Source organism: Erithacus rubecula, assembly GCF_903797595.1.
Source record: "Erithacus rubecula genome assembly, chromosome: 3".
NCBI lineage: Eukaryota > Metazoa > Chordata > Aves > Passeriformes > Muscicapidae > Erithacus > Erithacus rubecula.
Window position 1 is genome coordinate 65,589,539 of NC_136689.1, and position 27,907 is coordinate 65,617,445.

The window sequence follows — 27,907 nt, forward strand, 5'->3', positions numbered from 1 at the left end:
CGCCCATGAAGTTTCTGGAGGACTTAAGCCACAGCAAATTACAAAGTTAAAACTGTTGCCAACAAGGAAAACAAAATTCGGTGTTTCTTTTAGTCTGACGCCTGCCTGTTCTCTTAAAAGACCAAGTATTACAATAGGAAATGCACTACTGGTTGTGTTCTGGTTTTCCTATTATTACTGTTGTTACCATGTTACTTTAAACAAAGACACAACATTGTGCAATTCAGTTTGGAAAGACATGCGGTAACTTACAAAAAAGCTGACTGAGAGAAGAGTTTTGTCACCATTTTTTTCTTCTCTCTGAACTTCCAGGTAGAAATTTTTAAATGCACAAAGAATTCAGGAGTTTAGCTGAATTTGAAATACGGACGTTTCTCCTTATAAATAAAAATGTTCTTTTCTACAGGGCAACCAACCAAATACAATTTTTTTAAATAGCAGAGTCAGTCAAGGCCTCACACTGATACTGTGGAAATCTTAATTCAGCATACAGAACAGTTAAATTATAGTTTGTTACATTTTTCACTGAAATCCCAAAATTCTTGTGATTTATAATTCTTTTTTTAAAGGTCCTACTCTACACTGTGTAGGATCTCACTGTGCACGACCCTATCAACCAAGAATTAAGACAAGAAAAGAAAAGAGACACCACAACACTGCAGCACAGAAAAATTAGCATGTTTTCACAAACTGAAAAACAACCATTAAAAGAGATTATAATATCTCAACAATCAACTATCATTCTGACCCCCAAAGAAAAATAATGAAAACCAACAGCAGCCTACCAGGAAAGCACATGCTCTCTGAAAGTGTTCAGTGCTGTGTCATGAAGATGAAATAGTGCACCACAAGGAACAATTCAGCAAACAGACAATAAGACATTGACTATGTCCCAGAGAATAGAACAGCTGTTCCTTTCCACTCCAGTCCACAGCCCCTGCAGGTACTTCATCCAAATTCTTTCCTCTCCCTTCCCTCTTTTAGCAATTGCACATTTAGATATTCCAAGTACTGATACTATTATATCCTCTCAAAGTGCTTATTTATGCTAAGAGATGCAGAAAGCCGGGCAAGGGACACCTTCCTTCCCAGACCAAAGCCTGAAAGCAAACACTTCTGTCAAAATGAACACTCACCAACCCTGAATTCAGGTATAGTTTTCCCCTTGGGAGTGGGGAGGCAGTTAACAAAGTGGTTGTTGCTGCTTCCCCACACACAGGCTCCAGTGTCCCAGGACACAGAGTGGTCATTTGGGTTGTGTCTGTCCTTTGAATTCCCTGCAGGCTTGCAGTGGTGCACATAAGCAAAGGCCAGCAGAAACACGTGTATCCCAGTCACAGCAATGTCCACTTCCTGCAGAATGACACAACTTCTGGGACCATAACCCTCTGCTTCCAAGAAAACACACTAACAAATGCATAAGAAAATAATTCATTGTTCCACTTAGCACTGCCAACCCAACTGCACAGAGGTGAGTAGCTTTTGCCAAAAATTGATCTTACCTCCTTGAGTGCATTACAGGTGAAGCTAGAAAAGGGAGACAAGAAGACTTTTCTCCTTTGATAGATTAACTTTGCATTTGATCATACATTGTGTATGTGCTTACTGCTTATTCTAAACATAAGAGGTTTCTAGGCTTTTTCAAAAGAAAAACATGATTACCTAAATAAATTTAAAACATAAAACTCACAAAAACTGTCAGGAAGTTTCAGGAACAAGATTTGCATCTGAAACTATCTAAAAATAATTTATAATTACTTTTCAAATATTAAATATAATTCATGAAAATAAAATTTGCTGAATGCATTCAGCATTCCTTCCAAATTACTCCATCTTTTAGAGCTGAGGACTGTACAATGAAAACTTCATTTCCAGCAATACCTGAGAGCTGTTGTAAAATTAGATGGAACAACTGCCACACATCCACAGAATGGTATCACATAACTTTGCTAAACTCTCAAACCTAAGTTTAGCTCTGTATGTGGCAGAACCGTATCTTTTTAAGCTGTCTGAAGCCCACCCTCATAACAAAGGGCAGGGTGGCCACTGCTGCTTTCAGAGAAGATGTAAGTGTAGACACAAAGCCAGAGTTCTGCTGTAATATGGATTAAGCAGCCCAGTCACCAACAGCTGCAAAGATGGGAACACCAGCACCACAGATGGGCTCTGCTTCTGGCATGGCAGTCTGCTCTAACAACATGGCTTGGGCTACTAGGAGAATCTGGTTGGTTTCACCATCAAAGGAAGGGCATGTTTGCCTTGTATTTCTCCATGTGGGTGTCCTTAATGCCAAGACCTAACCCAAAACACACTGGTTTGTAACTTACAAGGGAAGGCCTCAGAAGCATGATGCATATCCCAGTACTGCAGTTGCATATGTGCATGTTTTTCTAGATTCCCTGTAACATTTCTAGTCTGGGCTTTGATAAAGAGAATATCCAGGAAATTCTTGACATACAGAAAATCTCCATTTCCAGAAGACTAAAAGGGCTGCTGAAACACAGCATATCTGTAAAGGTAAATCTGAAATAAATGAATGTGTCTATACTAATTTAGTCCAAAAGCACAGAACTATTTTAGTTCTTTGCAACAAACTGTAAATTGCATCAGATGTACAACTGATGATAATACTCAAATGCATATGAATGCAAACACAAGTTAAATCAGAAGTGGCATTTGAAGCACTTTTGCCAGAGACATGTAGAGTATCTACATGATAGTTGTGTTAAACATCTGGTATATAAATAACAAACTGTGAGGGAAGTAGGAATCCTGTCATGATATCTGAAAGGGGGTTCTACTGAAGTGGGAACTGATTTCTTCTGCCATGCCTGCAGTGAGAGAACCAGAGGAAATGGCTTTAAACTGAGATGGGGAGATTCAGATTAGATATTACGGGGAAAAAATACATTGTTAGGATGGTTAAGGTTGGAATAGGTTATCCAGGAAGACAGTGGAGTTACAATCCCTGGAGGTTTGTAAGAAACTCCTGGATGTGCCACTGGGTGAGGTGGTTTAGGGGTTACAGTAGCAGTGCTGGGTGGACACTTGGACTGAGACTAAAGGTCTCCTCCAACCTTCATGATTCCATGACTCTAAATAAATTGTATTGCTGACAAAATTCAAAAATCAGTATTAAACACAGCCGCAGCATAATACCTGTAAGTTACAAAATTAAGTTTATTCTGCAGTGGTAAAACTTTCAGCAAAGGAGGATGCTTGATGTGTGGTTTAAATAACAGAACTCATCTTAAAAACAGATATTGAGAGAGGAATAACTCAAAAATCACTGTAACACAACAGGCCCTGGTACAATGTACAGTGATGTACAACGACTACAATTGTCTGTAGTGATTTCAGAGAATCACAGAATGGTTGGGGTTGGAAGGGACCTCTGAAGATCCTTTAGTACAAGCTCCCTGACAAGCCAGGGTCACTTTGAGCAGGTGACACAGGAATCTATCCAGGTGGGTTTTCAATATCTCCAGAGAGTAAGACTCCACAAGCTCCCTGCACAGCATGTTCCACTGTTCTGCTATCGTTAATGTAAAGTTGTTTCTGAGATTGAGGTGAAACCTTTCAGTTCTAGTTTATGGCCACTTCTCCTTATCCTTTTGCTGGGCATCACTGAAGAGTCTGGCATCACCCTCTCGTAATCCACCTTTGTTATACATATTCATGAGATCCCCTCTCAGTCCTCTCTTCTCCAGACTAAACAGGCCCAGCACACGCAGTCTCTCCTCATGCAGACAGATGCTCCAGACTCCAAATTATCTTCGTGGCCTCGGATGGACCCTGTCCAGCACATGAACTCAGACTGCCAATGTGTTCAGCGATTCCGAGGCAACTCCCAGCACACATCACTTGTTGCTCCCCAGCATCCCCTCCCGTGCGGCACACCGACAGCGGGGCTCGCACCCGCGCTGCTGCCCCGCCGAGCACGGCATCGCAGCGCTGCTTTCGCTTTCCCGGCCGCCCGGGCCTTCCCTCCCCGTGACCGGGCCCCTCACAGCCGCCCCACGCACCCCGGGGCAGCCGTGCCTTGGGATCCCTGCCGGAGCTGCCGGGCAGGCCCGACCCGGCGGGACCCGGTTACCGGCCCCGAGTCCCCCGAGCCCACGGCGCCCACGGCTGCCCCGGCCGGGCGCTCGCTGTTCCCCGCCCCGCCCTGCGCCGGGCCCGGGCCGAGCCGCGGCCGCCGCTCCGCGCCGCCACTCACCGCCGGCCCTGCGGCTCCGCTCCGCCGCGGCTGCGCCCGTCGCAGGCGGCGGGAGAGAGGGCGGGGAAAAGGGGCCTCGCCGCGGGAGGAGCGGCGCGGTGTCGGCAACATGGCAGCGTCCAGCCGTGCCCAGGTGCTGCGGCTGTACCGCGCCCTGCTGCGGGAGAGCCAGCGCTTCGGCAGCTACAACTACAGGTGCGGGGAAGGGCTCCGGGGCGGCGGGCGCGGGGAGCTGCGGCCGCGGCAGGAGCCGAGCCGCGCCCTGCAGCGACAGCGGGACGGCACCGGGCCTGGGCCCGGCTCCGAGCGCAGGGAATGGGCAGCGCCCGGACCCCTGCCGGGCCCGGACTGCCGCAAAAGCACCAGGGGATGGGCTGCTAGGAAGAAGGGACAGCACAGAGATTGTCCCAGCCGGAGGCATCGGTGCTGGGTCTCGGCTCCTCAAGGACAAGGAGCTGCTGGAGAGGGTCCAGTGGAGTGCCACAAAGATGAGGAAGCGTCTGGAGCATCTCTCTTCTGAGGAGAGATTGGGAGCTGGGCCTGTTTAGTCTGGAGGAGGGAAGACTGAGAGGGGAGCTCATTAATGCATATAAACATTTTGGGGGTGGGTGTCATGAGGATGGTGCCCGACTCTTTTCAGTGGTGCCCGGCAACAGGATGAGGAGCAAAGGCCATTAGCTAAAACACAAGAAGATTCACTTCGACATGATCAATTTCTTTACAAAGGCCATTAGCTAAAACACAAGAAGTTTCACTTCGACATGATCAATTTCTTTACAATGAAGGTGGCAGAACGCTGGAACATGCTGCCCAGGGAGATCGTGAAGTCTCTTGGAGACATTGGAAACCCACGTGGATGTGTTCCTGTGTCACCTGCTCTAGGTCACCCTCCCTTGGCAGGGAGTTGGACTAGATGATCTCCAGAATCCGTTCCAATCCTAATGATTTTGTGATTTTGTAATTTTGTGAAGCAGATATAGCTCATGTCTGGTCTGTGTGCTCTTTCCTGGCAGGGGAGAGCTGGAGTCAGGCTGCAGCCGGAGCCTGGCACCATGTGCTGTGTCCATGCTCAGGGTGCAGAGAGGGATGGGGGTTCACTCCTCCTGCCACACAGGATACCAGCCTGCCTGCCTGTCTGCTTTCTCTGGCTGGCTGTGAAAGGCACACACTATTTTTTTTTGCAGAAGATAGGTACAGGCCTGGTCTCCTTGAGCTATCTGCTGTGTTCTATAAGGTGCTGCTCATCCACACTGCAGAATTTCATTGCCCAATGGTAATTCATTTACTTTACCACTCAGTTCAACCACATGAAGAGACATGTGAGCTACCTGTGCTGTGAATCATCTCTCAGGCAAGAGTTGGGAACAGAAGCCTTTAAACTTGCATAACTGTGGTGAGCTCTGTGCTCTGCAAGGCACAGGTATTCCACAAACCCCAGGTGCCAGGGAGTGACTAGGAAGAAGGATTGTGGGGCTGAAAATGAGCTGCTGACTCCATGCAGCAATGTGTGTTTGCATCATGTTCTGCTGCTCTCAAGGTTTTCTCCTGCTCTTTGCTGTCCTGAGTGTCCCTGGCTTGTTAGCCTTGTTCTGGCTAACAAAGACAGGATTGTGCATAATGGAAATGGCTTGAGATGTGCAGTTGGTGAACAGCTGAATGAAGCTCGTGTCTGGGCCAGTGTGTTTCCAGCAATGGGTTTGTACTTTGGGATGAGCAGTGAGGAAGTGAAGTGCACAGCAAATTTTAAAGGACAGAAATTATCTGGTATGTTTACCATGCTGATGTGCTTTTTTGACACTGTGTCACAGTGCAAGTTGTGCCTTTCCTTAAAGTAAGGATCTCTGATCTTTTGATGAGCCTGTTCTTAGATACTATAAAATCAGAAACCGTCTAAAACCTTGTGGCGTATACACATTTATGAGCATGAAAAGCCATAGCAGTTTCCAGCAAGAAATGATCAGCAGCTGTTACATTTAGAGTTCTGCTGTCACCACAACAGTCCTGCCCCGGTGTTTACACCACACCCATAGGTAGAAGGGACACCCCTTTGGCTTCTTGCGTGCCAAGATAAGCACCCTGCCTGCTGTGTCCTCAGGGCTGCTGTAATGTGATATGGCAGTGCACGGGACTTAACCCAAGGACTTCGTGTGAGGAACCAACTTGCAGCAAAAGTATAAGGTGTTACAGATTAGTATTATTGATTCGTGACTTCAGTTAGACAGTAGCAATACTTCATGAGTGCAAATTGCATATTTGTAGGAGCATGCCTGGAGCATGATCAGCTACTTATTGTCTCTTTATTTGCTTACTGTGCTTTTTCTTCTAGTTTGGTTGCTCTGGTTTAACTTTGCAGACAGCTAAACACCACACAAGTGCTCACTTGCTCCCCTCTCCCCAATGGGATGAGAGAGAGAATTTGGGGAGAAAAATGGTAAAATTAGTGAGTTGAGATGAAGACTTTTTAATAGAAAAGGAATGGATAATAATAATTAGAATATACAGAACAAGCTGCAGCCAACTGTCCTGCAGCCCTGCCAGTTCCTGAGCAGCAGCCCCCAGCTGACTTTCTCCCTGGTGTGTATAGTGAGCAGGACACCACATGGTACAGAATATCCCTTTGGCCAATTTGGAGCACCCTGGCTGTCCTTCCTGCCAGCTTTGTGTGCCTCCCAGCCTACTTGCAGGTGGGTTGGTGTGAGAAGCTGAAAACTTCCTGACTTAGTATAAATGTACTTGCCAAGAGCAGAGAGGTCAGTGTGTTATCAATATCACTCTCATCCTAAATCCAAAAGAAAGCACTGTACCAGCTAATAGGAAGAAAATTAATTTGACTTTCCAGACAAAACCAGGACATGAGTACATATAGATTGTGATGGAAAATTCAACTTTTTTGGTTTATATTTCTCGGAGTGAATATATTCTTTATGTCATCTCCTAGCCCCAGATTTTCTTCTGCCACCCAAAAGAACTTATGTGGTAACTGTGAAGAATATAATTCGTGTCTTAGAGTAACTGAGGTCACCTTCAGAACACAGGAGCATCTCCAGTGTCCTGAAGTAAATGTCACAGAGTGTTGGGATGCCCAGAAGTGTACACCAGGAGAGGGAATTTAGTAGACTGTAAGTAATTTCATGTCTGTCCTTCTGCCCTACTACCCAAGCAGACAGTCTGAGCACGGGAGAGTGATTTGTACTGGAGGAAAATCAATATGCAGAGAAGCAAGATGTTAGATTTTGAGTCAAAAGGGTGGTTTTTAACAAGTGTACTATTTTCTTCTGCTTGGTTGACAAAAAGTAGAGCCACTGATGCTTTATAATATGTTAGATTATAGTCTCAACTAAATGGATTTAAGGGATATTTCTAAATATCATTAGTGATTTAAATAATGGCATGTGGTGAGTGGTTTGGGTACAGAAAACAATAGAATTTATAAACTTGTGAAAGCCATTAAAATACATCTGGTTGCAAATGAAGATAATCAAAACTTCAAAATTTCCTGTTTGTTTGATGTGTCTGAAGCTCAGTGGGAATCTAGTAGGAGTTCTCTCCAGGGCAATGCGGGACTGGAGCAGGTCTTCCCTGAGAGAGTTTGTCATCTCCATTTTTGAGGGTTTTCATAAGAGATTTAGTCAAAGAGCACCATGGTTGACCTCACCTGGTTGCATGCAGAGCTGTTTTGAGTATGACATTGACCCAGAAAAGCTCCAGAGAATCTAGCTAACCAACTTACTATGATTTTCAGATCCCAAGCCTTCGTGGCCCAATAAAGATACTAACAATGGGTAATAAGTTCAGGGTAACATCATATGACATGCTTGCAGCTCATCTGCTTTCTATTTCTTTAATTTCTTGTAGTTATGAGCAAAGTCAGAAGCTTTGAGCCTCTCCATTGGAATTTTTCTGCAAATAATTTTTAAGGTCTTTCCTGATTTATTGCAAATTTATTTCAGTTATCCATTATGTTCTCTCTTAACTGGTGGAAGTTGTATTTTTATTTATAGATGCATTTCTTTCTTGTCCCTCTAAACTGAATTTTAATGGAATTTGATTTTTCTTTTAGAATGTGCAATATTATTTGACTAATAAAGCTACCCAGAATATAGAAGAATCAGGGAAAAAAATTTGTCAAAACAAATTTGTCAATTTGTTCACATTGGAAACAAGTTAATTGAATGCATGCAGTCTCGTCTGAATCCTTCAAGATTTTGAAACTAGTAAATCTGATTTTTACAAATGACTGCTGACCTAGGAACAAAACTGAGCAAAATAATTTGCACTGTTTTTTCAGTGCCAGTTGCTTTTCCTACTTAGACTGACATATGTTGATCTGATTTTAGGGAGTCATGGAACACAAAACTATCAAACAGCCTCAAGATTGCTGCCCCTTTTTCTTGTGGGAACTTCAATTTACCAGATGTCTGCTGGGAATATAATGCCACAGAGAGGAAGGAGTCTAGGAGGTTCCTGGAGTGTGTGGAAGATAAATTCCTAATGCAGCTGGTGAGGGAACCAAACAGGGAAGTCACCCCACTGGATCTATTGTTTGCCAAGAGAAAAGGACTGTTGTGTGATGAGAAGATTGCAGCACGCCTTGGGCACAGCACTCCTGAAATGACAGAGTTAGCAATTCTCACAGAAGTAAAGTGGAGGATCAGCAGAACTGATCCCCCTTTGACTTCCAGGGGGCAGATTTGGGCCTGTTTAGGAGACCTGTTCAGAGAGTCGCTTGGGGGATAGTCCTGGAGGACAGCGGTGTCCAGGAAGGCTGAACATTCTTCAGGACAGAAATCTTCAAGGCACAGGAGCAGGCTGTCCCCATGTCCTGGAAGATGAGCTAGCAGGGGAGAAAAGCAGCCTGGCTGAACAGAGAGCTTTCAAGGGAACTCAGGAGAAAAAAAATTTAGTTTACAGAGTTTTTGACCTGTAGAGGAAAGGGCATACTATGCCAGAGAACTCCATGAATGTCATGAGCTTATGCAGAAAGAAAATCAGAAAAGCCAAACCCTAGCTGGAACTTTATCCAGCTACTGCCATAAAAGAAAATAAAAAATGTTTCTAGAGATACATCAGCAACAAAATAAAGGCTAAGAAGACCTCCATCCTGTGTTAGTTGTAGAGGTAAACATAGTGACAAAGGATGAAGGAAAGGCCAAGGTACATAGTGCCCCCCTTTGCCTCGGTCTTAATAGTGAGACTTCTCTAGATAACCAGTTCTAGAATAGAAAGTTCTAGAATAGAAAGCTTCTAGAATAGATTTTTTTTTTTTAAACCACTCTTATATAGAAATTAGATTCTTTCTCTTACTCCCAGCATACCTTGTTTGGTCACTTTAATGGGGAAATCTTACTTTGCTTTTAGTCCCTGTGCTATAGAATCCCGTCAGTGTTATTTTTTGCACCTTCATCACTTAGGTATTTTAACAGCAGTGTTAAAATTTTATGTGTGACAGTTATCCAAGCTGAATAAGCCTTTTGCTCACTGGATATCCTAATGAAGTTTGTGATTGACAAGGACTGCCAGCAGACTGTTTTTTGATGTTTCTGTGTGTTGGGCAGGAAAAAAAGTGTAAAGGGTGATGAAACGAAAAAAAGTCCGAGGCAATAATGAGAAAAGAGAGGCCTGGTCTTCTGACCAAAATGGTAGTTTGTAACTGAGATAAGAAATGCAGGAAAAAAATGAAGTTGTCAGTTCTGTCCATCAGAGATGCCTTACTTCTTTGTAGGTGTACGGTGACAGAATTCTGGTTTACAGTATCTGTTTTTCCTCAGCTCTGCAAAGAAGGCAAATAACTTTTTTTTTTTTTTTTTTTTTTTCTTAGTATGTAATTGACTGTATTCTGAGTGGTAATAAACTTCAGGATTTTTTGAGTCAATTTCCCATGTACTGAGTGTGTGGTGTTCTCTTGTCATGTCCTTGAAAAATCAGGGCTGCAAGCAGCTGTGGTATTCCAGAGTCCAGGATGATTTCCACTGTACACTGGTGCAGGCAGTTGTTTTGGCCTGGAGCTGCATGACCAGAGTCACAGGCAGACAGGCACTGCACATTTTCAGATCATTTTGGAGAGCAGTCACACAGATTTGTGTTTGGCCTTACTAATACCTCTTTTTGGGAGGACTTGAATTTTGGCTGTTATTTCAGTGACCACATACCATTTTGCCATAATATTATTTTAAGTTCTTTTATATATATTGCCTTATTCTGTATGCTTGAATAGAGATGTCAGTATTTTAAGAGCATTTTAAGAGTGTAAGAGTATTTTAATGGAAATATATGCAGTTTTTAGGAAAATCTAGAGGTATGAGAACATGGTTTTGGTTTGAGGTCTAAAGATATTGAAGAATTTCCATTTGACATTAGTATTGTATATGTATAAAATATTTTGGAAAGACAGCCAAAACACTCTTTCAAAAACGTTAAAACATATCAATTAGTTACCCTCAGAATATATTTCTCTGAAATTTTAAAATGAATGGAAACAGTTTTATCAAATACTTTGATTTCTTAATAATAACTTTACCCAGCTGAAAATCATTGCATCAAAATTCTGTTTATCTTGTTCCTTAGGAGTTATCTTTGGTTTAAATGTTCAATTTGTCATTTTCCAAATACATTCACTTTACCCTTATAAAGTTATACTCTTCCTAAGCAATTAATGATATCTGTGCATCAGGTCTGATGTAATTTTCTTGGGATTTTTTGTTTGTTTGTTTGTTGGGGGGGTGTTGTGGGTTTTGTTTTTTTTATGTTCGTTTGGTTTGGCTTTTTTTGCAGAGAAGAATTTTAAACAGTAGTAACTTGGAGGGAGAGTTTGGAGTACATCTGGAGAGCATCCAGAGTTCTGGGAAAATTGAAATTTAATATTTGGAAGACAAAGCTTCCTCAAAAGACTGATCTACTGTTTTAGTTATTTTATTTTAGTAATGGCACCCAAAATAAGTAAATCTGCTGTGGTTCTTTGTAGAGCACAGAAGAACAGGGACATATTTATTTTTGCACAAGATTTAATTACCAATAGTGTTTGTTTGAGAACTAATGAGAGTAGAAAAAATGCTGCCTCTGGCAGTGGCTCATACCCATACACATATGCTTATGATTTCTGGTAAATGAAAAGCACTTTGTAATATAGCTGTAGTATTAAAATGGATTAAAATGCTGTCCCAGCTCACCTCCTCTTTTCCTTACTCTTGGATGTGGCTTTAACACTTAGTTCCTCTGTCTTCATCTCATTGCTGCCTATAATGAAAAGGTGCTGACCTCCTAACATCCAGATGATTCAAGATACAGTTGACACAGACTACTATAATTTCAAGTGTTCTTTAGAAGATCAGCATTCTGGATTAAAAAAAAAATCAAAGCAATTTAAAAATAAAAAAGAAAGCTGCAATTGATGAGGCAATGCTTAGAACCACTTGCTGCAGTAATGGATGGCAAGGATGCTCTGAACTGCCTCTTCAGTAAAACTCTTCCCATGTGTTTTTTGGTTCACTGACCAACAAAGTGCAGTCCTTGATTATACACAGTTCTCCGCTTTTCAAAATAAATTTGGGGATCAAAGCAGACTTTCTTGGTTGTTTTCTTGTGTTTGTGAATACTTGAGCCAGCTGTTCCAAGACTGTTTTGCACAGTACTCAGTACAAAAATGTACTTAGTGAGAAGTATTCTTGGGGATTCTTCTTGATACGTTTTTTCCTCGAGAGTGAAGATGCCACGAGTCATCCAGACAGTATTCTGGCTAGGGTGGCATTATGGACTACAGCCTTTTTCCCTTATGTTTTTTTTCTACATTTCTATTCTGATTCTCTTCTAGTCTATTCTATTCCTTTTACCTGCTCTCCATATAAAATTCTAACATTCTTCTCAGGATACAATGCAACTGAACATTTAATATGATGAAAGAATTCAGTTTAATTCATATGCTTTCTTCTTGAGCAGAATGTGTCTGAAATTAAATCCTTAAAGCATTCTTCAGGAAAATTTGAAGATCCTGTGCTGTGAATAGTATTCAGAGACTCAAGACTCCAGTACTTAAGACTACACTTTTATCAGCATCATGTTTGTTACAAAGTCTTGGGAATTTACATGTTTGGGGTTTTTTAATTTTTTAATAAACAGCAATTGGTTAAATCTCCTTATAGTTTTTAAAGTCTATGCACAAAGTAAATATTATGTGTATGTATGCATATATGAATGTATTGATATAAAGAAGTCCAGAATTTACTTCTGCTCAAACTGTTTTGCAAAATCCGTTTGAAGCAAGCTGTCAATCCACTATGGAAACTAGACAGTGTATGATAGCTGTGTTAGTCTTGTTAGAAAATAATGTCTATCAACAGGTCTTGACAGTTCTTCTGAGTGTGCTTGTCTGGCATGTCCTGTCTGGAACCATTAAAGACCAGTTGCTAAATCATTAGCTTGTTTAAAAGTAACATCGACTTGTTTTTACTGCCAAAGAAAGCGTGTGTCTGAAAAATAAAGTTAAAATATTTCCCTGAGACTATAATTCTAGTATATTGTTAGTAATCACTAAACCTTTATGGTATCGAGGCTTTTATCATTAAACTTGTGTGACTTTAGGTGCCTTTGAAAATAAGTCATTGTATCCCGAGAGTTCAGTCTTTACACAATTGTCTCCATCTCTGTCTTGCACAGGGTGTGATTTCTGCTAGCTAAGGTTTGCTTGCAGAATACACATGGTATTGTTACTTGGTAGTGTTTGTTTACAGGCATTATATATTTCCCCAACAAACATGCAGATTATCACAATGCTCAGCTGCAGTCACACAGATGCAAACATCCATTTATTGTTTGCCTAAGCAGGAGGGAGAAATGTGTGTGCAGATTTCCACAGAGCCTTGGTGTTGGAGAAATTGGTTTATCTTGTGAGGGTTACACATTCTGTGAATGTTAAATTTCTGCAGACTGCGTTAGAATAGCAATGAAAGAACCAAATGTGGCTGGGGTGGGTGGTTGGGGATATGGTTCAGAGCCATCATTTATTTGCATTGATAGTCACAGTTAAAAAGAGGGGAACAAAAAGTGGAAGGTGCCCTGTACAAACCATCACATTTCTTAAAGTTTCAGGCTGAATCACTAATAGAATTCCTTGTGAAACAACAATTCATTCATCCATCCATAAAATATATTCAATGTTTTTATTTATTTAGATAACATCTGACTGCCTCTGTCTCAGGAAAATGTTTTAAATTCAATACAGCTCAGATGAAATGCATTAGACAGTCCTTGAAGCTTATAGCTTGAATTATACTGACAATGTCAAATTGAACTGTATTGTGTTGCCATGAAACTAACCTGCTACTAAGTTTTTGAAAACATCTTTGACTCAACTAAAATATCACAGCGTTTTCCTAGTACAATAAGTTAGCAAATAGGTTTTCAAATTAATGGTCTTCGTATGTAAACTAGTTTTGAAGGGAGGAAGATTGATTGATGGATCTAAGTAGTTTTATCACTGCCCAAAATAAATTAGATGTCTCACTCATAATGTTTTTTCCCTGATCTGACTAATCTACAGTATGAAAATAAATGTTCAAGTGTTCTCTTTACATAACAGTAATAAGCAATGCACTTCACGTAGAACACTAAATAGGTTTCTTGATTTCCAGAGCTATTGAGCACATTTTTTACTAAATTTAATTTATTATTTTCAGTTCGTAATTTATCCCCAAAATTGCTGCCCATTATTTGCAGATTTTGCATGGAAATATGAATACTTATCAAACTGCTGCTGGCACTCTCACAGTCACTTCCAAAAGCAAATTCAACATGGGATATATTTAGTCCTATAAGATACAGCAATACAGGCTTGAATTGTACATATATCTGTACAAAACTCCTTGTTCTGTGAACTAGTGGCAATGCTTACTAACCTGCATGGATTTTGAGGCTTGGTTCTGGGCTTTTATTTCACAACAATTTGTTGAGACCCTTGAAGGAGAAATTCTCTATCAGAACAAGTTATTGCTGCCATTAGCTGGGGACCTCGTGCTTCTGCAACTTGTGTTGGTAATTTCTTCCTAGATTGGAAACTTTTTCTGCTGCTCCGGGGAGTGGAAGGTCATGTCTCATGTGAAAGGGAAGGTAATCTGCCCTGGTCATAAAATCTTATGCTGCAAACCTTATGATAAGTAGATCACTCCTAATACCTCTTTTCATCTCCTAATATCTCCTGCAGTAACCTTAGCCGGCACTTGTCTGAGTTACTGAGTTTTGAGCCAGATGTTAATTACACATTTAGAGTAAATGTTTTCTGAGAAGAAATTCTTACAGCCAGCAGCCATGTGCTTACAGGAGGAAAAGGAGCTGGTGTGGACTATGTTTTATTTTTCCTTGCTTACAGACAGATAGAAAGTGCTACCATCACTCATGTGCGTGGCTACTTTTCTGTAACTTTTAATTAGCTACTAAGTATTACCTGGCGGGGGGGGGGGGGGGGGGGGGGGGTTGTAGCCCATTTTTTACTTGAAATGCAGAATCTTTTTTGATATATAAATTTACCAATCTGAACCTAGCCTTATTAAACAGAGTGTATAGTTTAGAAATGCAATATGGTATTTTTTTTCATTCATAGTGTAAGATTATCTTAGAGAGAGTGTTAAGAGGTTAACTGGAAGATTCTAAAAATTACTGACCTTAGCGTAGCTTCACCTCTAATTTTAATGTCTATATTTAACATACTTGGGCTTGCCTAGATTAAAAGGTGTTTGTCAATGCTTCTCTTCCTTAAAAGGAAAATTGACTGTTCTCTTTGTCTTCCTGAATATTTCTAATCTCATTTTTTGTTACAGTAGTTACTGTTCAAGTGCACAGAAGATCTGTCAGCAGGTTTACTGAATTGCTTCTGCCCACTGGACTAGAATACCTTGAGTTTAAATTTAATCTCATTTTTCTGTCTGATATTAAAGTATATCTTGTCAGATCCAAGTATTGCATTGTGTGCTGGAATCTAAAAGGGAGTAGGAGTGTGTGCACTACAGTTTTAGAGGTAGAGCTCATACATAGCCCAAAAGAAACATTTTGGCTAGTAGCTGCTCTTTGCTTCATGTTTGGCAGATAGACAATCTAGAGGAAAAATAGTAGGAAGAAGCATGCAACACTTCTTTTTTCCTCTTTCTTTAATGTGAAGTAGCTTTGAAGAATGTTATGCTATTTCACTTATGTCTTAGTATTGCTTTAATTCCTATTTTATTTCTGGACTTCAGAGAAATGCATGGGATCTATAGGCCCTGAGAAGCTGAATTTACGTCACTGGAGCTAGCAGAGGTCTCGGGTATGTCTTAGCTGGTCACCATCATGCCCCAGAGATGAAGAGCTGTGGACATACTGTTCCATAACTTGCCTGCAAAGGGTCTGGCTTTTTAAAGTGCTCACTTGTGCTGGTAGCACCTGGGAGGTGAGAGCTGTGCAGTGCAGAAAATCGGGATGGGCAGTTCTGGCACGTTATGCCTTGGTGTGCAGGGATGCTGTGCTATTTATGGGGATGAAGATCAGCTGTGTCTACCTGAAAACCTCAAATCTGTCTCACTGCATCAGTCATTCAGCTTTACCAAGCAGAATATTCTTTTTCTTTCAGTCCTGGCCTCTGTTCACCATAGGTCCTCCTGGTCTTTCTTCATGTAAGAAGCTGCGTCTAATTTCCTGTGGGCAATGAAGTGACACCTAGAGTTTGTATTCTTTGCATTTCTGGGTTACTGTTCAACTCAGGATGGGGATTTTAGCCTCTCTTTCTTTAGTCCTGATGTAATCATCTCTGAAGTCTATGAAGACTTCCATATCCTGTAACTAATTAAATAGAAAGAATACAGAAGGAAATACTTAGTTCACTTGGCTTTCTCTGCCTTAAGTAGTGTTTATAGTGTATAAAATAACTCGCATTTCTTTTTTTCTGAGCCTTTGGTAATAATTAGAGTCATCTGGATCTAAGCTTCCTGAAACACTACATGCATTGTCAAAAGGCATCTATTTACAATCCCAAATGTCTGAAAATAATATTCAGCACTCTCTTGTATACACAAAGTAGGATGCTGATTTTATTACAAATTCCAAATTGATTTTTTAGGCTCCAGATTTGACTAATAGGCTTTGCCTATATTAGAATTTTATGTACTGCTAAGTAATTTCAAATATCCATCGTTGTCAAAATTGGTGTTGTAAATTTGCTAAACTGAACATTCTTTGCTATAAATGAGGGAAGGTCATTGAGCCAAATAGTGGTAGGAAGTGCAGTGGGGGATGTTTGTCATTACTGACTGAGTTATAAGGAACAAAGATTTTTAGATAAGCTGTAAAGCTGATAGAAATGGATGAAAGAATAACTTTTGGATAGTAACTTCAATATTCTAAATTGTGTAACTTCCAATGTGCTGTTTATAAACAAAGCAGGTGGTATGTTACTTCATGGGGGTTGTTTAATAAATTTTGTGATTTATTGTTGCTTTTGTTGTGAGACTACTGGACCCTATTTAATTTCAATGCAATTTCTTCCATTTGGACCTATGATGCTTACATCCTTCTGTCTCAGAAATCTCAAGTTTACTTGGGCAAAAATCAATGGGCAAAATTAGCTGTCTTTATTGCTAAAATCCAATGATCACTTTGCAAAATAAAACTTTGTTCAGAGTCTATTCAGTATACTGAAAATTACTAGTCTGTCAAAATGGCCAACAAATTTCACCTCAGATAACCTTCAGAGAACGGTTTCTCTAAGCCTTTTGTAAGTCAGAATATATCATTTATTTTAAAACTGTATACTATTAACATATTTCTGATCCTTGACCCCTTTTATCTTCTAAGGAACTGGCATAATTTCCATATTAAAATAATAATATGTGTCCAGTAACTAGATATTACCTATACTTTCAGAAATAATACTGTGCTTCAGAAATGTCCTATCAAAATCTTATCATCATCCAGACCAACCATACTGCAGTCCAAGAAGTTAGAATATCCCAAGACTTTATGTCCTGCTGCTTAATTAAAATAACCTTAGCAACTATTGCTTCATCAAAATAACCTTAGCAACTATTGCTTCATCTAAGGCAAATCATTTTTCACTGCCAAGTGTAAAATACTTATATCCAGAAAGGCTGATTAGCACCCAGTGCTTCCCTAAATGAAATCACAAGAGGTGCAATATGTTTAGCCCTCTTCAGCATGGCCAAGTCACAGAATCACAGAACCTGGAGAGTTGGCATGGATCCACAAGGATCAATGAGTCCATCACCTGGCCCTGCACATTCCCAATACTCACACCATGTGACTGAGGACATTGTCCAAATACTTTTTGAACTCTGCCAGGCTCGCTGCTGTGACCACTGCCCTGGGGAGCTGTTCCAGTGCCCAAGCACCCTCTAGGGGAAAAACATTCTTCTAATATCCAGCCAAATCTCCCCTGGCAATTCCAGGCCATTCTCTCTGGTCCTGTCACAGGGAACAGATCAGTCCTGCCTCTCCTCTTCCCCTCACAAAGAAGTTGTAACTACAATGGGGTCTCCCCTCAGTCTCCTCTTTTCAGGCTGAACAGACCAAGTGACCTCAGGCACTCATGTGGCTTCCCCTCAAGGCTCTTCATCGTCTTTGTCACCCTCCTTTGGTTGCTCTCTCACAGCTTAATATCTTTCTTATCTTGTGGTGACCAAAACTACACATGGTACTCAAGGTGAGGCCATACCAGTGCAGGAACAACCTCTAGCCATGCTGAAAAATGTTGGCCACAGCATCAGACTAAAACTTACCTTTCCAGAAAAAATATTGTAGTGGCTATACACAGCAGGTCAGGCCTTTTTTATGAACTGTTCAGAAGCAGCAGCACAGCAAATGGAGTGGTATATATCTGTCTCAAAAGGAAGAAGAGAAAAATCAGCCTTATCAGGTTTTGAACTTGTCATTTCAAGGCATTCCCTGCCTGGTAATTGAACTGCTGAGCTACCCTGGTGTCCTGGTTGTAGAGCAGTTGGCAGGGGCTTGGCAGTGAAAGCTCAGCAGAGACCTATTACTCATTTCTGGCCATCAGGACACTTTTCATCTGCAGCAAATTCAGGTTATAGTTCCTGCAGCACATCCTTGCCTGGTGCCTCGTTAACTGAAGAGCTTGTACAGTTAGGTCCTTCACTGAACCCTTTTTTTAGCCTCTTCTGCAATACAACATTGAAATTGCAACTTCAATTAAGATTAAAAGAATGCTTTCATTTGGACATCTTTACTTTTTTCTTTTAACCCTGATCTCTTGAAAAGCACTCTCTTCTGCAGAGATTCCTTATGGTTAAAATTAGGCCAATAACTGGTTTTATTTTAGAAATATAGCAGCAAAAATGTATGTTTCAATTAATTGCAAAAATAATCATAGTTAGCTATGAATAACAACGGTAGTATTCTGGGAATAAGAAAGTCTTTGGGAACAGAGCTGTGTGCCTTGGCACCAAGAACATCCTGAGATGTATCAAGAGTTGCTCAGCCAGCTGATTAATGGGAGGGAGATCACATCTGAAGTTCTGCATCCAGTCTTGCCCTCCTCAGCCTCCCATCAGGAAAAGCACAGATAACCTGTAGCAGCTCAGCAGGAGCTGCCGAGGGGGCTGGAGCATTTGTCCTGTGAGCAAAGGCTGAGGGAGCTGGTCTGGTTCAGCCTGGAGAAGTAACAGCATTGAGGGAACCTGAAAGCAGCCAGTACATCAAAGTATCCAGAGGGGCCTGATGGGAGAAAAAATGACAGCAGATGTAAAGTGCAGGAAGAGATGCTTTTCAGACTGGCTTTAAGGAAAAGGTTTTTCCCCACATTGGCATTGAGCTTGTTTACTGAGCAAGGTGGTCTGGCCAACGTCCTGTTTTTTAGGACTTGACTGGAAAAAGCTGTGAATAATCTGATCTGGTGCCTCACTGACACTCCTTTCATCAGGACATGGGACTAGGGACTCCTAGACACATTTCCAATGTGAATGATCTGGTGATCCTGTTCTCTGCTTTGAAATGGATGCAGTCATAAACTGATGAATAGACATAGTCAGAAAAAAGACCTTCTCCTTCTATAAAAACATCCACAAGTCTCTCTCTCTCTAAAAATCTAGGGAGGCTTTTTTGAGTTTAGATTGAAAAAAGAAAATGAAAGGAAACTCTTAGGAAACGTTCAAGTTTTGATTAGACATTTTGAGATCTGGGATGCAAAATAGCCACATTTGCTTATAAATAAGCTACAAATCCTTGTGTCTGATCATGCAGCATGTATTATATGCACTGGGTTACAGTCACCCTCTCTCAAATGTATTTTCTAATGTTCATCAGTCTTTATTCCTATTCTTTGTTCTTTTGTGTTAACCCTCTCATAAATTATCTCTAGTGCTGTTCTATTCCAGACATATTTCTTAGCAATTGCATTGGAATTCATGTTTTGTATGTTAGTGGAGAAACCAAGTAGTGGCTGGTAGGTTTCTTTCTGTAGACTTTTTGCGAAGACTGTGCAGTGACTATGCTCTGTTAAAAAATTCTAAGAAATAATACTGAGTTAACCAGTAGTCCAATCTTTCTTTTTCTTTACTCTTCCTTCCTTCTTTCCCAACATCCAGCCACCACCCTGACTCCCCCAAAGAAATCCTGGTTGCAGGAATAGTCTTTGCTTTGATTTTTAGAAAACCAGCAAATGTAGTTGTTGTTGTGCTGTAACTTGAGGTGGCAAAGCTGAAAGTATGTCTAGTGATGGAGTTTGAGGAGCAACTTGTTGATAAAATGTTGTGTCCACACCCCTCTGTTGGTCTCTGGTTTAATTACACCAGTCACAACTACTTCTCTGTGAGGCACTTACCTCTGTCTGAAACACACACTTGTTGTCAAGTGTTTCTTTTTTTAGTCTTAGATGGTAATTGTAGACAACTTTTACTTCGCCTTAATTGGTACATTTTAATGAGACCTTTATAGAAGAAAAAGTATTGTAAAGACATACATATGCACACACATATATATGGAAATATACATGTGTACACATATATATGTCTAAATAAGCTTTCCCTCAGAAGTCATTCTGTACATGAAGACATCTTCACTAATGGTAATAAAACCTTACTGTGAACTAAAATTGCTCTTCTGCAGATGATTTTTTGTTATAAAAACTTTCCCTTTTTAAATGATGCATAATTCGGAAAATTTAGTTGTCCAAGTCTCCTCTAGTGCACATTTTGCTATTATAATGGAAAATTCTGAAAATTCATCCAGTTGCTACCATAAATGAATAGATGTTACCTGGAAGGCAGCAGGGGTAAGAAAATATAGATTAGTAAAAGCAAACTAACCTTTTATAAAAAGGGTCCCTCCCTTTATGTAATGCTCTCTACTGTAAATGAGTATCTCACGTATACACATTGTGTCTTTAAATAAAAGTATCATATACTTCATTCCAGAGCTCTTAACCCCAGTGGGCTTCCTAGAGCTTGGCCACTGCTGGCTTGCCTTAATTTATTGAATAAATTGTATTGTATTGTACTGAATACAATACTATACAATTTATTGAATGCAACTCAAGCTAATAAGGAAAAACGCATTTTACTTTAGACCTTTTCCAAAAGTCTTGAATATGAATATTCTAACCTGGTGCCCCTTCCCTTGTGATCTGTTTTGCTTGCACAGATTGTGTACCACAGCTCTCCTCTGTCCTCTTCTATCTTCATGTGCGTGCTCAATGGCCAACAATTGTAACAGCCACTGTGCTCTGCAGAGTGGTGCCTGTGACTATGATGTGACCTATTCATATGTTGCATTTGTTGACAGGCACAAAGCCAAGATGTCAGCGTGTTTGTAAAGATGTCTTGGAAAGATGACTTAAACCTTTAGTGTAGTGTGATACTGGTGAATGCAGAGTGGTGCTGAGAAAAACACTGCTCGGCCAGGTTTATTTTGAAAGCTCAGAACTGTGTACTTAACCAAGTATGTTTGTGTGATTCTTTTCATTTACCAGAGCACAAAGTTTTTGGGTGGGTTTTTTTGTTTGTTTGTTTGGTTGGTTGGTTTTGGGTTTTTTTTGTTGGGGTTGTTTTGGTTTTTTTTTTGGTCAGGCATGACATAAGTAAACATTTTGAAATAAAATATATAAGTCCCCAAGCAGTTATTATTTTCTGATGTCCAGTCACCTGGACTGCAATTTCATTTTTCATTAATACTTGTTGTTTCAGACTTTGCTTCCTGTAGACTTCATTTTTATGAGGACACGTTAGGCTTTTGATTGTGCTTAAGGGAAGAAAACAAGAACTCTTTGAAGGTAGAATATTGGGCCAAAGACTTTCTCTTTAGTTTTTACTGTTATTTGGCAGCACTATATTCCTATAACATTAGCAGGCAGTGCCCATTGCCCGAGAGTCTGTGGTGATGTTTTGGCCCTGGCCAAATATGTTCTCATATATAGATAGTTATAGATATAGATATAGATATAGATATAGATATAGATATAGATATAGATATAGATATAGATATAGATATAGATAGATATAGATATAATATGTTCTCGTGTTAACCCCCAGCCAGTGCTGCTTTCTGCTGCTGTGCATCTGTTGCCTTGTGTAGCCATCCCCCTGCGGTGGCTTTGGTCTGAAGCCATCACACTGAGTCTACTGCCCATCGAGGACATTCTTGTGATTTAATTGGGAATTAATTGTGTGACAGATGCACGTAAGTAGGGATCACAGGAGGTGTTTTCAGTGTGCATATGTATGAGAGCACTGAGTGAGTGTATTCAACTGTGTGCTCTTGCTTGGGTCCTGCTGCCACTAGGTCACTGGAGCAGTCTTTGCAGAAGATGAAATCAAAGGTGCTCTCTATTCAAAGTTCAGTGCACTTGGATGAAAAAACTAAAATACCTTGTTGCATCTTTCAGCCATTTTTCAGTATCTGTTTTCAAAGAGTAGATGGGAAAAATAATGAATTATTAAATGTAATTTAAGACTCAATTTAAATTATGTTTTCTAATGAATACTACTGCATTAGGGACAGGTCTATAGTAGCTCTTTGAGTATACTGTATCCAAAACTTCTTTCCTATTCTGTTTCTCTGAAGAGTTGGCTTAGTACTTTCTCACTGAAAGGTCCCCTTTGTTTGTGCAATTCACTTGGCCTTTCTGATGGGAACAATTGCAAACTCTATCCATCAAAATCAGTACTGCTGTATTTCCTCCTCCTCAGTGATGTTGCTCATCTAGTTCCATGGAGAGCTGATGAAGCTCACTGATCTGCAAAAAAAGCCCAAAACAACAAAAAATGAGGTTAACTCTTGTAGTAGGTTGCCCTTCTGTCAGTTTCCCAAGTTGGACTGGCTCAGCTGGGGCCAAATATCAGGCTGACTGTGCTGGTCTAGAGGGAGGGTTTGTGCCTGCCAGGGTGGCAAAATTGCAATAGCTTCTCTTCACATTGGCTTAAACTTGTTGCAGTTCCTTTGTTCCCCTTTGGGTAAATAATCATCCATAAGGTACAGCCATCACTTCACTTGCCAGTCTTCCTTTCAGCTCTCACACTGTCTGCAGATAGTGCTTCTTTTAGAATTATGTAAAGTTTTATGAGAACAACCATGCATTCACTGCCACTGGGATTTCTAGGTGTGCCTTCAAATGTCACAGGTTTGGGTTTGTTGTGTTATGCTCACTGAACTGAAAATACATTCCATTAGAGCAGCTGATTAGCAGACCAGTCTGTTCATTTCATCAGCCAGAAGATCTCTGTAGCAGTGCTCTGTAAAAAAAACCCAACAGATACATGTCTGAATGAACAAGTTATTCTCATACATGTATGTCTTTACTATGTGTTGCTTACACTCACTACTCTACTTTCAGAAGGGCTTAGTTTTTCATAGATTTGAAGCAATATTGCATTTCTTATGGTATTCTAGCTTTCAGTGCATTCTCAGTTCAGAAACTGTTGAAATATAGTGTTGAGGTGCTGAATTGACACTGCTCACAACTGTTGTTGCATATAAAAAGATGTTTTTAAAAGAAAAAAACACATGCACATACAAAAAAAAAAAAAGCCTTCCAGTTTGTTTATATCTTGACTTAACACTTTTTACATAATTTTAGAGAATTTGAATGTTGGTAAAATATTTCCCTGGCACCTCTCAATGAGAAGAAAGGATATTTTACAGTCATTATAGTATTGGATTTGAGCTCTGAATTGAACTCATCCTTATTTTGAGTGATACATTAAATCTCAGTGTAACTTAGGTAAAGAGTAGTGGCAGGCTATAGAACTAGTCTTTGAAGCATGTTTAGAGAGATATGGATTTAGATGTGGAATTAAGATTGTGTTAAAGCTTATGTACAGTAAATTCATTTGGGTGTTAAAATGCATAAAGGGTTATAAAATTAGAAAGTAAAAAAAAATGGAAGGCAAAAGCAGTGCAACTTTGTGATTATAGATAAAAATTGGTCTGTTTTCTATGTACATATCTTTTCCTTCTCAACAATTGTTGGGTGCAATTAGAGGAAGAGAGAGAAAATGGAGCAATTAACACACCATATGTACAAAACAAAACAAAAGAAGCACCTCCAGTCTGTAGGTGTTACACTGAACAAGAATTTAGTTTTGTCCCATCTATCTTTTTTTATGTAGATAACATTTACTCATTTGCATTGCATTTTGAAAGACTTGTACCCACTAATAGATACTTGCTGTTGTTGTTTTTTCTTTTAAGCTAAAGATATGTATGTTTGTTGTTGCATCTCATGGAAACCCATCCTTTCTATCAGAAAATATTATGTTTTCACAGTTTAACCCTTCATGTGTATATGGGGTGATTTGAAATCTCTCCATTATCAAGCAACAGAATTACACTATATATTAATGATTTGGGGTTGTTTCTTTTCTAGAAGAAATAATCAGCCTCCCCTTCATGTCTTGCTAGGACAACAGCTGCAGATGAGATTGAGCTTCCATACTTAATACATTCTATTAACTTCACACGTCCAAGCACACACAGGCTCTCTGCCTCACACACCCCAGTGTCACATTATAGGTGAGCAGGCTCTAATTAAAAGCACACACCATCTGCCGGGCGCGGCGGCAGAGTGGCACTCCACAGCCAGCCCGGGTCCTCTGATTGAAATGTATTATTTATGAGCTCAAAGACAAAATACTCTGCTTGCTTGGTGAAAGCTGCAATTAGGAGCTGGATAGCACCATCTAATGGAATGGAGTGCCACTGGCTATTCATCTGTCCTCTCCCTCTCTCCTCAGTCTCCTCCCCCAATAATTCTGTTTTTCAGTCTTGTCCTTGGATTTTCTATTATAGTCTTTCAGACAATTTTGTCTCTCATGTTCCAGTTTTATGCAAGATTGGAGAGGGTTGTTGAAATACTAAAGTAATTGTAGAGGTTTTTTGCAGCCTTTTGTTTCCTTCCAGTGCCACATACAGGGTTTTACTTTCTGTAGCAAAAGTGATACTTATGTGATGTGGTGATACAGAATTGAACACAAGGAAGATAGATGAATAAGATCAGATTACTGCATTTCTCCAGCCCCTCCCAAGGAGCCGTGTAATGGAAGTATCCACTGCTACATCTGAACATTTTATTTTCAGATGGAAATTGGCTGTATTTGGGGAGGCAGGGAAGGGAGGATGACAGTACACTATAGACTGTGTATTCTTTACTGTGTTGGAAAGAAAGGGCAGGATTTGGGGAAAGCTTCAGCTTTTTTCAGGAAGCAGAAATCATAATCTCTTCCATCTTGCAGAAATCATTGCTTCTTAGTGGGGAAATAGGTGACGAGGTGTTGGACTGAGGGGTGAAATATACTTTGTCAGGAGAGGAAAAAAGGTGAGAGGGAAGGAGCCCTGTTTATGTTAACTGGTCCATCAACCTGCCTCTGATGACTGCTAGATTACAACATTGCATCTAGTAGAAATGTATATTGTATTTAGTGTCTAGCTCAATGACCTTCAGAATATGCAGGTTAAGAATAATCACACTGATTCAAAATAATCTGGGGAATGATTTTTTGGTCCTTAGTAATGTCTTTCTGTAATGTTCTTGAGTTTTGCAGTATTCTGTGCTCGGCATGTAACAGTATGGCTTCAGCACAAACAAGCAGTTAGGACTGGACTGATATTTGAAATAAGACTTTTTTTTTAGAGTAACCTCCAGTAGAACCACTTTTTTTAAAATTACAGGATCTGGTCACTACTTCAACTCAGGCAAAACAAAACCCTGAATAAAAAGATACGTGTCTAAAACTGAGCAACAAATATATATATGGGGAGGTATGCATTTTATTTTTTATATGAACATGTTTTAAAGAATGTTGGAATTATATAAATCATGGCACATCTATGAATACATGCCCTCTTACTGTTTGTGTTTAGAACATACGCCATCAGAAGGATAAGAGATGCCTTTAGAGAAAACAAGAACCTATCAGATTCTGAAAAAATAGAAGAACTGCTGAATAAAGCCAAAGCAAACCTTGTGGTTATTCAACGGCAGGTATGTTTATTTCTCTCATTTTTATAGGGGTTGTCCACTACTCATTTAACTGTCTTATGCCACTAGAAATGGAAAAAATAAATCATTGCTCAGAACATCTCCAGAGGAACATCAGTTTTTGTCTGAATTTGTTCATCCTTCCATCATAGGGTCAGAAGGGTGACTTTGACAGTCACTTCAAAAAGTTTCACCTTCTTCTGTGTTCATTTTTTCCTATCTCTAGATACATTGTTAGAATAGTAATAGAACAAGAAAATCCTGACATGAATTAAGTAAATGCTGGCTAAATGTGTCCAAACAGGCTGATAGGTTTTTCTTTGGAATATGTGAGTAACAAGCAGTATTTTTCTTCAACCTTGTCTGAGTTACCTTTCACTAGGTATCATGTTACTAGAAAATTAAATAGGCTTGAACTTTAGATACTTTTTAACTTCTCATTCATACCCTGTCTATCTAAAGTGACCACTAGAAATTGGAAGAAAGCAAGTTTCTACACCTGTACTCTCTATGGGCACTTGCAATGCTTAAGCTGCTCCTCCTTGCAAAATCTGTGCTTGCTGGCATCAGTCAGAGTTCAGTAGTGCTTTTATTAAACACTGAATGAATGTGTGCACCTGCTCCTCCCTGGTTTGTTTTAATATGGCTGTTTAAACAACCAGCAGGTCAGTTAGATGGATTCTTATTTTAGAAGGGAAACTGGGCCCTTTGATTTGACAATTAAGTATGCATACTTAGATACAAGTTAATTTTTTTTAATTTCTTCTCCCATGAACAGGTGTTGTTTTGTGTTACCATAGTTTTGCTATCTTTTTTTAACCCAAACACTGCTATTTTTTTTATTTATCTCAAAGAAGTAATTTGGATTGCATTGTTCCAATGCAATTACATCTGAATGTTGGGGTGTTTTTTCTAAGATCTGTTGGTGATAACTGGCATTTTCAGCTCTTCTAATTCTTGCTTAAGGTAAAGTCTTGCTAAATAAAAACTTTCCAACTTTTTTTTTTTCTCAGCAAGACATGATTCTACTGATCTGAATCCTAATAGTTGTAGGACAGATTTTAAAATAAAACTTCTCATTCCCTTCTAAGTCCTGTGTAAACCCATATGACCTTGTTTCTGTAGACCCTAAAAAAAGGTATTGTTACTCTAAAAGATATTATTTCTCTTGACAGGCTGGACTCTCATCTAGGGTGAGGGTCTTGCCTTGCACCTTTTTTGGAGTTTTCTTTTAGCCTAAAAATTGTCCCTCGGCATCTTTCTGTTATGTATTTGTTAGTGTGTCATTGGGGCATACCAAAATAATTCTGAATAGCCTCAGATATTGCTAAACCTGCAGGGTTTTGCATGTTTGTTTCAAACATCAGCTATTTAAGGGGCTTCTCCAACGTGAAAAAACAAGTTTCTGAAGTTGGTTTTATATTGGATCACTGTCATTACATGTAAGAATTTCAGGGAAAATACTTGATAAGCAAGGAGTGTTAAAGATACTGACACAACTTCCCATTTTTAATGCTGCTAAGACAGTGAAACTTACATTGAAATATCTCTTTAATGTTGCATTTCTAGACATTTTCCAGACAAAGTAAATCAAAGAACCCTTTTGGAAGGGTTTATCTTACACGTTTTCAAGTGTAATGGATAATAAATGTTATTATACGGTAATATAATAGCTAATGGAACTTTTTAACAAAAAATAATCAGAAGAAAATTTTATCAATTTTTTTTATATGCATCCCTGCAAGAGTTGATTGTTTTGATAATAAAGACTTTTTTTTCCTAAAAAATTGCAAACTGTTGTGCTTTGCAGAACTTCTGTTATGTTTTGGTGTCATCTCACTCCCATCTGTAAAGCAAGAGATAAATCTTCTAAAAATAGCAACACTGTCTTAAAAGCTTTTCATCAGGACTATTAAAAACCTGAGCATCTAAGTGCATATTAATATTTACTTGCTGTCGAATTTCATCATGCTCTATAGAAAAAGTTCGTTCTTCCTCTCTGTTTGATTGAAGATCTAAGTAATGAAGTCATCTGATATTAATAAGACTATATTTGAAACTAACTAAGCATATTATAAGGTGCTTTTATTTTTAAATGCAGAAGTACTGAAACAAACATGAGATCTAGCATGCAAGTTTTTGCTAAGTTTGGAGTTTATTATGATGTGGTTCATCCTGGTATTGCTGACTTTTTTCTAGTATGTCAGTAGAAATTAAATAATATCCCT

The 27,907-nt window shown here is 39.6% G+C and overlaps 2 protein-coding genes across 8 annotated transcripts in view; one reads left to right on the top strand and one right to left on the bottom strand.

Moving 5' to 3' along the window:
* The window catches only part of FARS2 (phenylalanyl-tRNA synthetase 2, mitochondrial), a 227,899-nt gene extending 223,568 nt beyond the window's left edge, over positions 1 to 4,331 (bottom strand). For 2 of the 5 annotated variants that reach the window (XM_079299456.1, XM_079299455.1), the window contains exon 1: positions 4,220 to 4,331. The gene's annotated coding sequence lies outside the window, so the exon portion shown is untranslated. Of the gene's footprint in view, positions 1 to 4,025; positions 4,157 to 4,219 lie in introns of those variants that run through there. The other 3 variants (XM_079299453.1, XM_079299454.1, XM_079299452.1) reach the window with 2 other exon arrangements.
* Positions 4,279 to 27,907, top strand: part of LYRM4 (LYR motif containing 4) — an 83,522-nt gene continuing 59,893 nt past the window's right edge. For 2 of the 3 annotated variants that reach the window (XM_079299458.1, XM_079299459.1), the window contains exons 1-2: positions 4,279 to 4,414; positions 25,562 to 25,682. In XM_079299458.1, coding sequence (XP_079155584.1) covers positions 4,329 to 4,414; positions 25,562 to 25,682 — 207 coding nt within the window. In that variant the 5' untranslated portion in view covers positions 4,279 to 4,328. The remainder of the gene's footprint in view (positions 4,415 to 25,561; positions 25,683 to 27,907) is intronic. The other variant, XM_079299460.1, reaches the window with a different exon arrangement.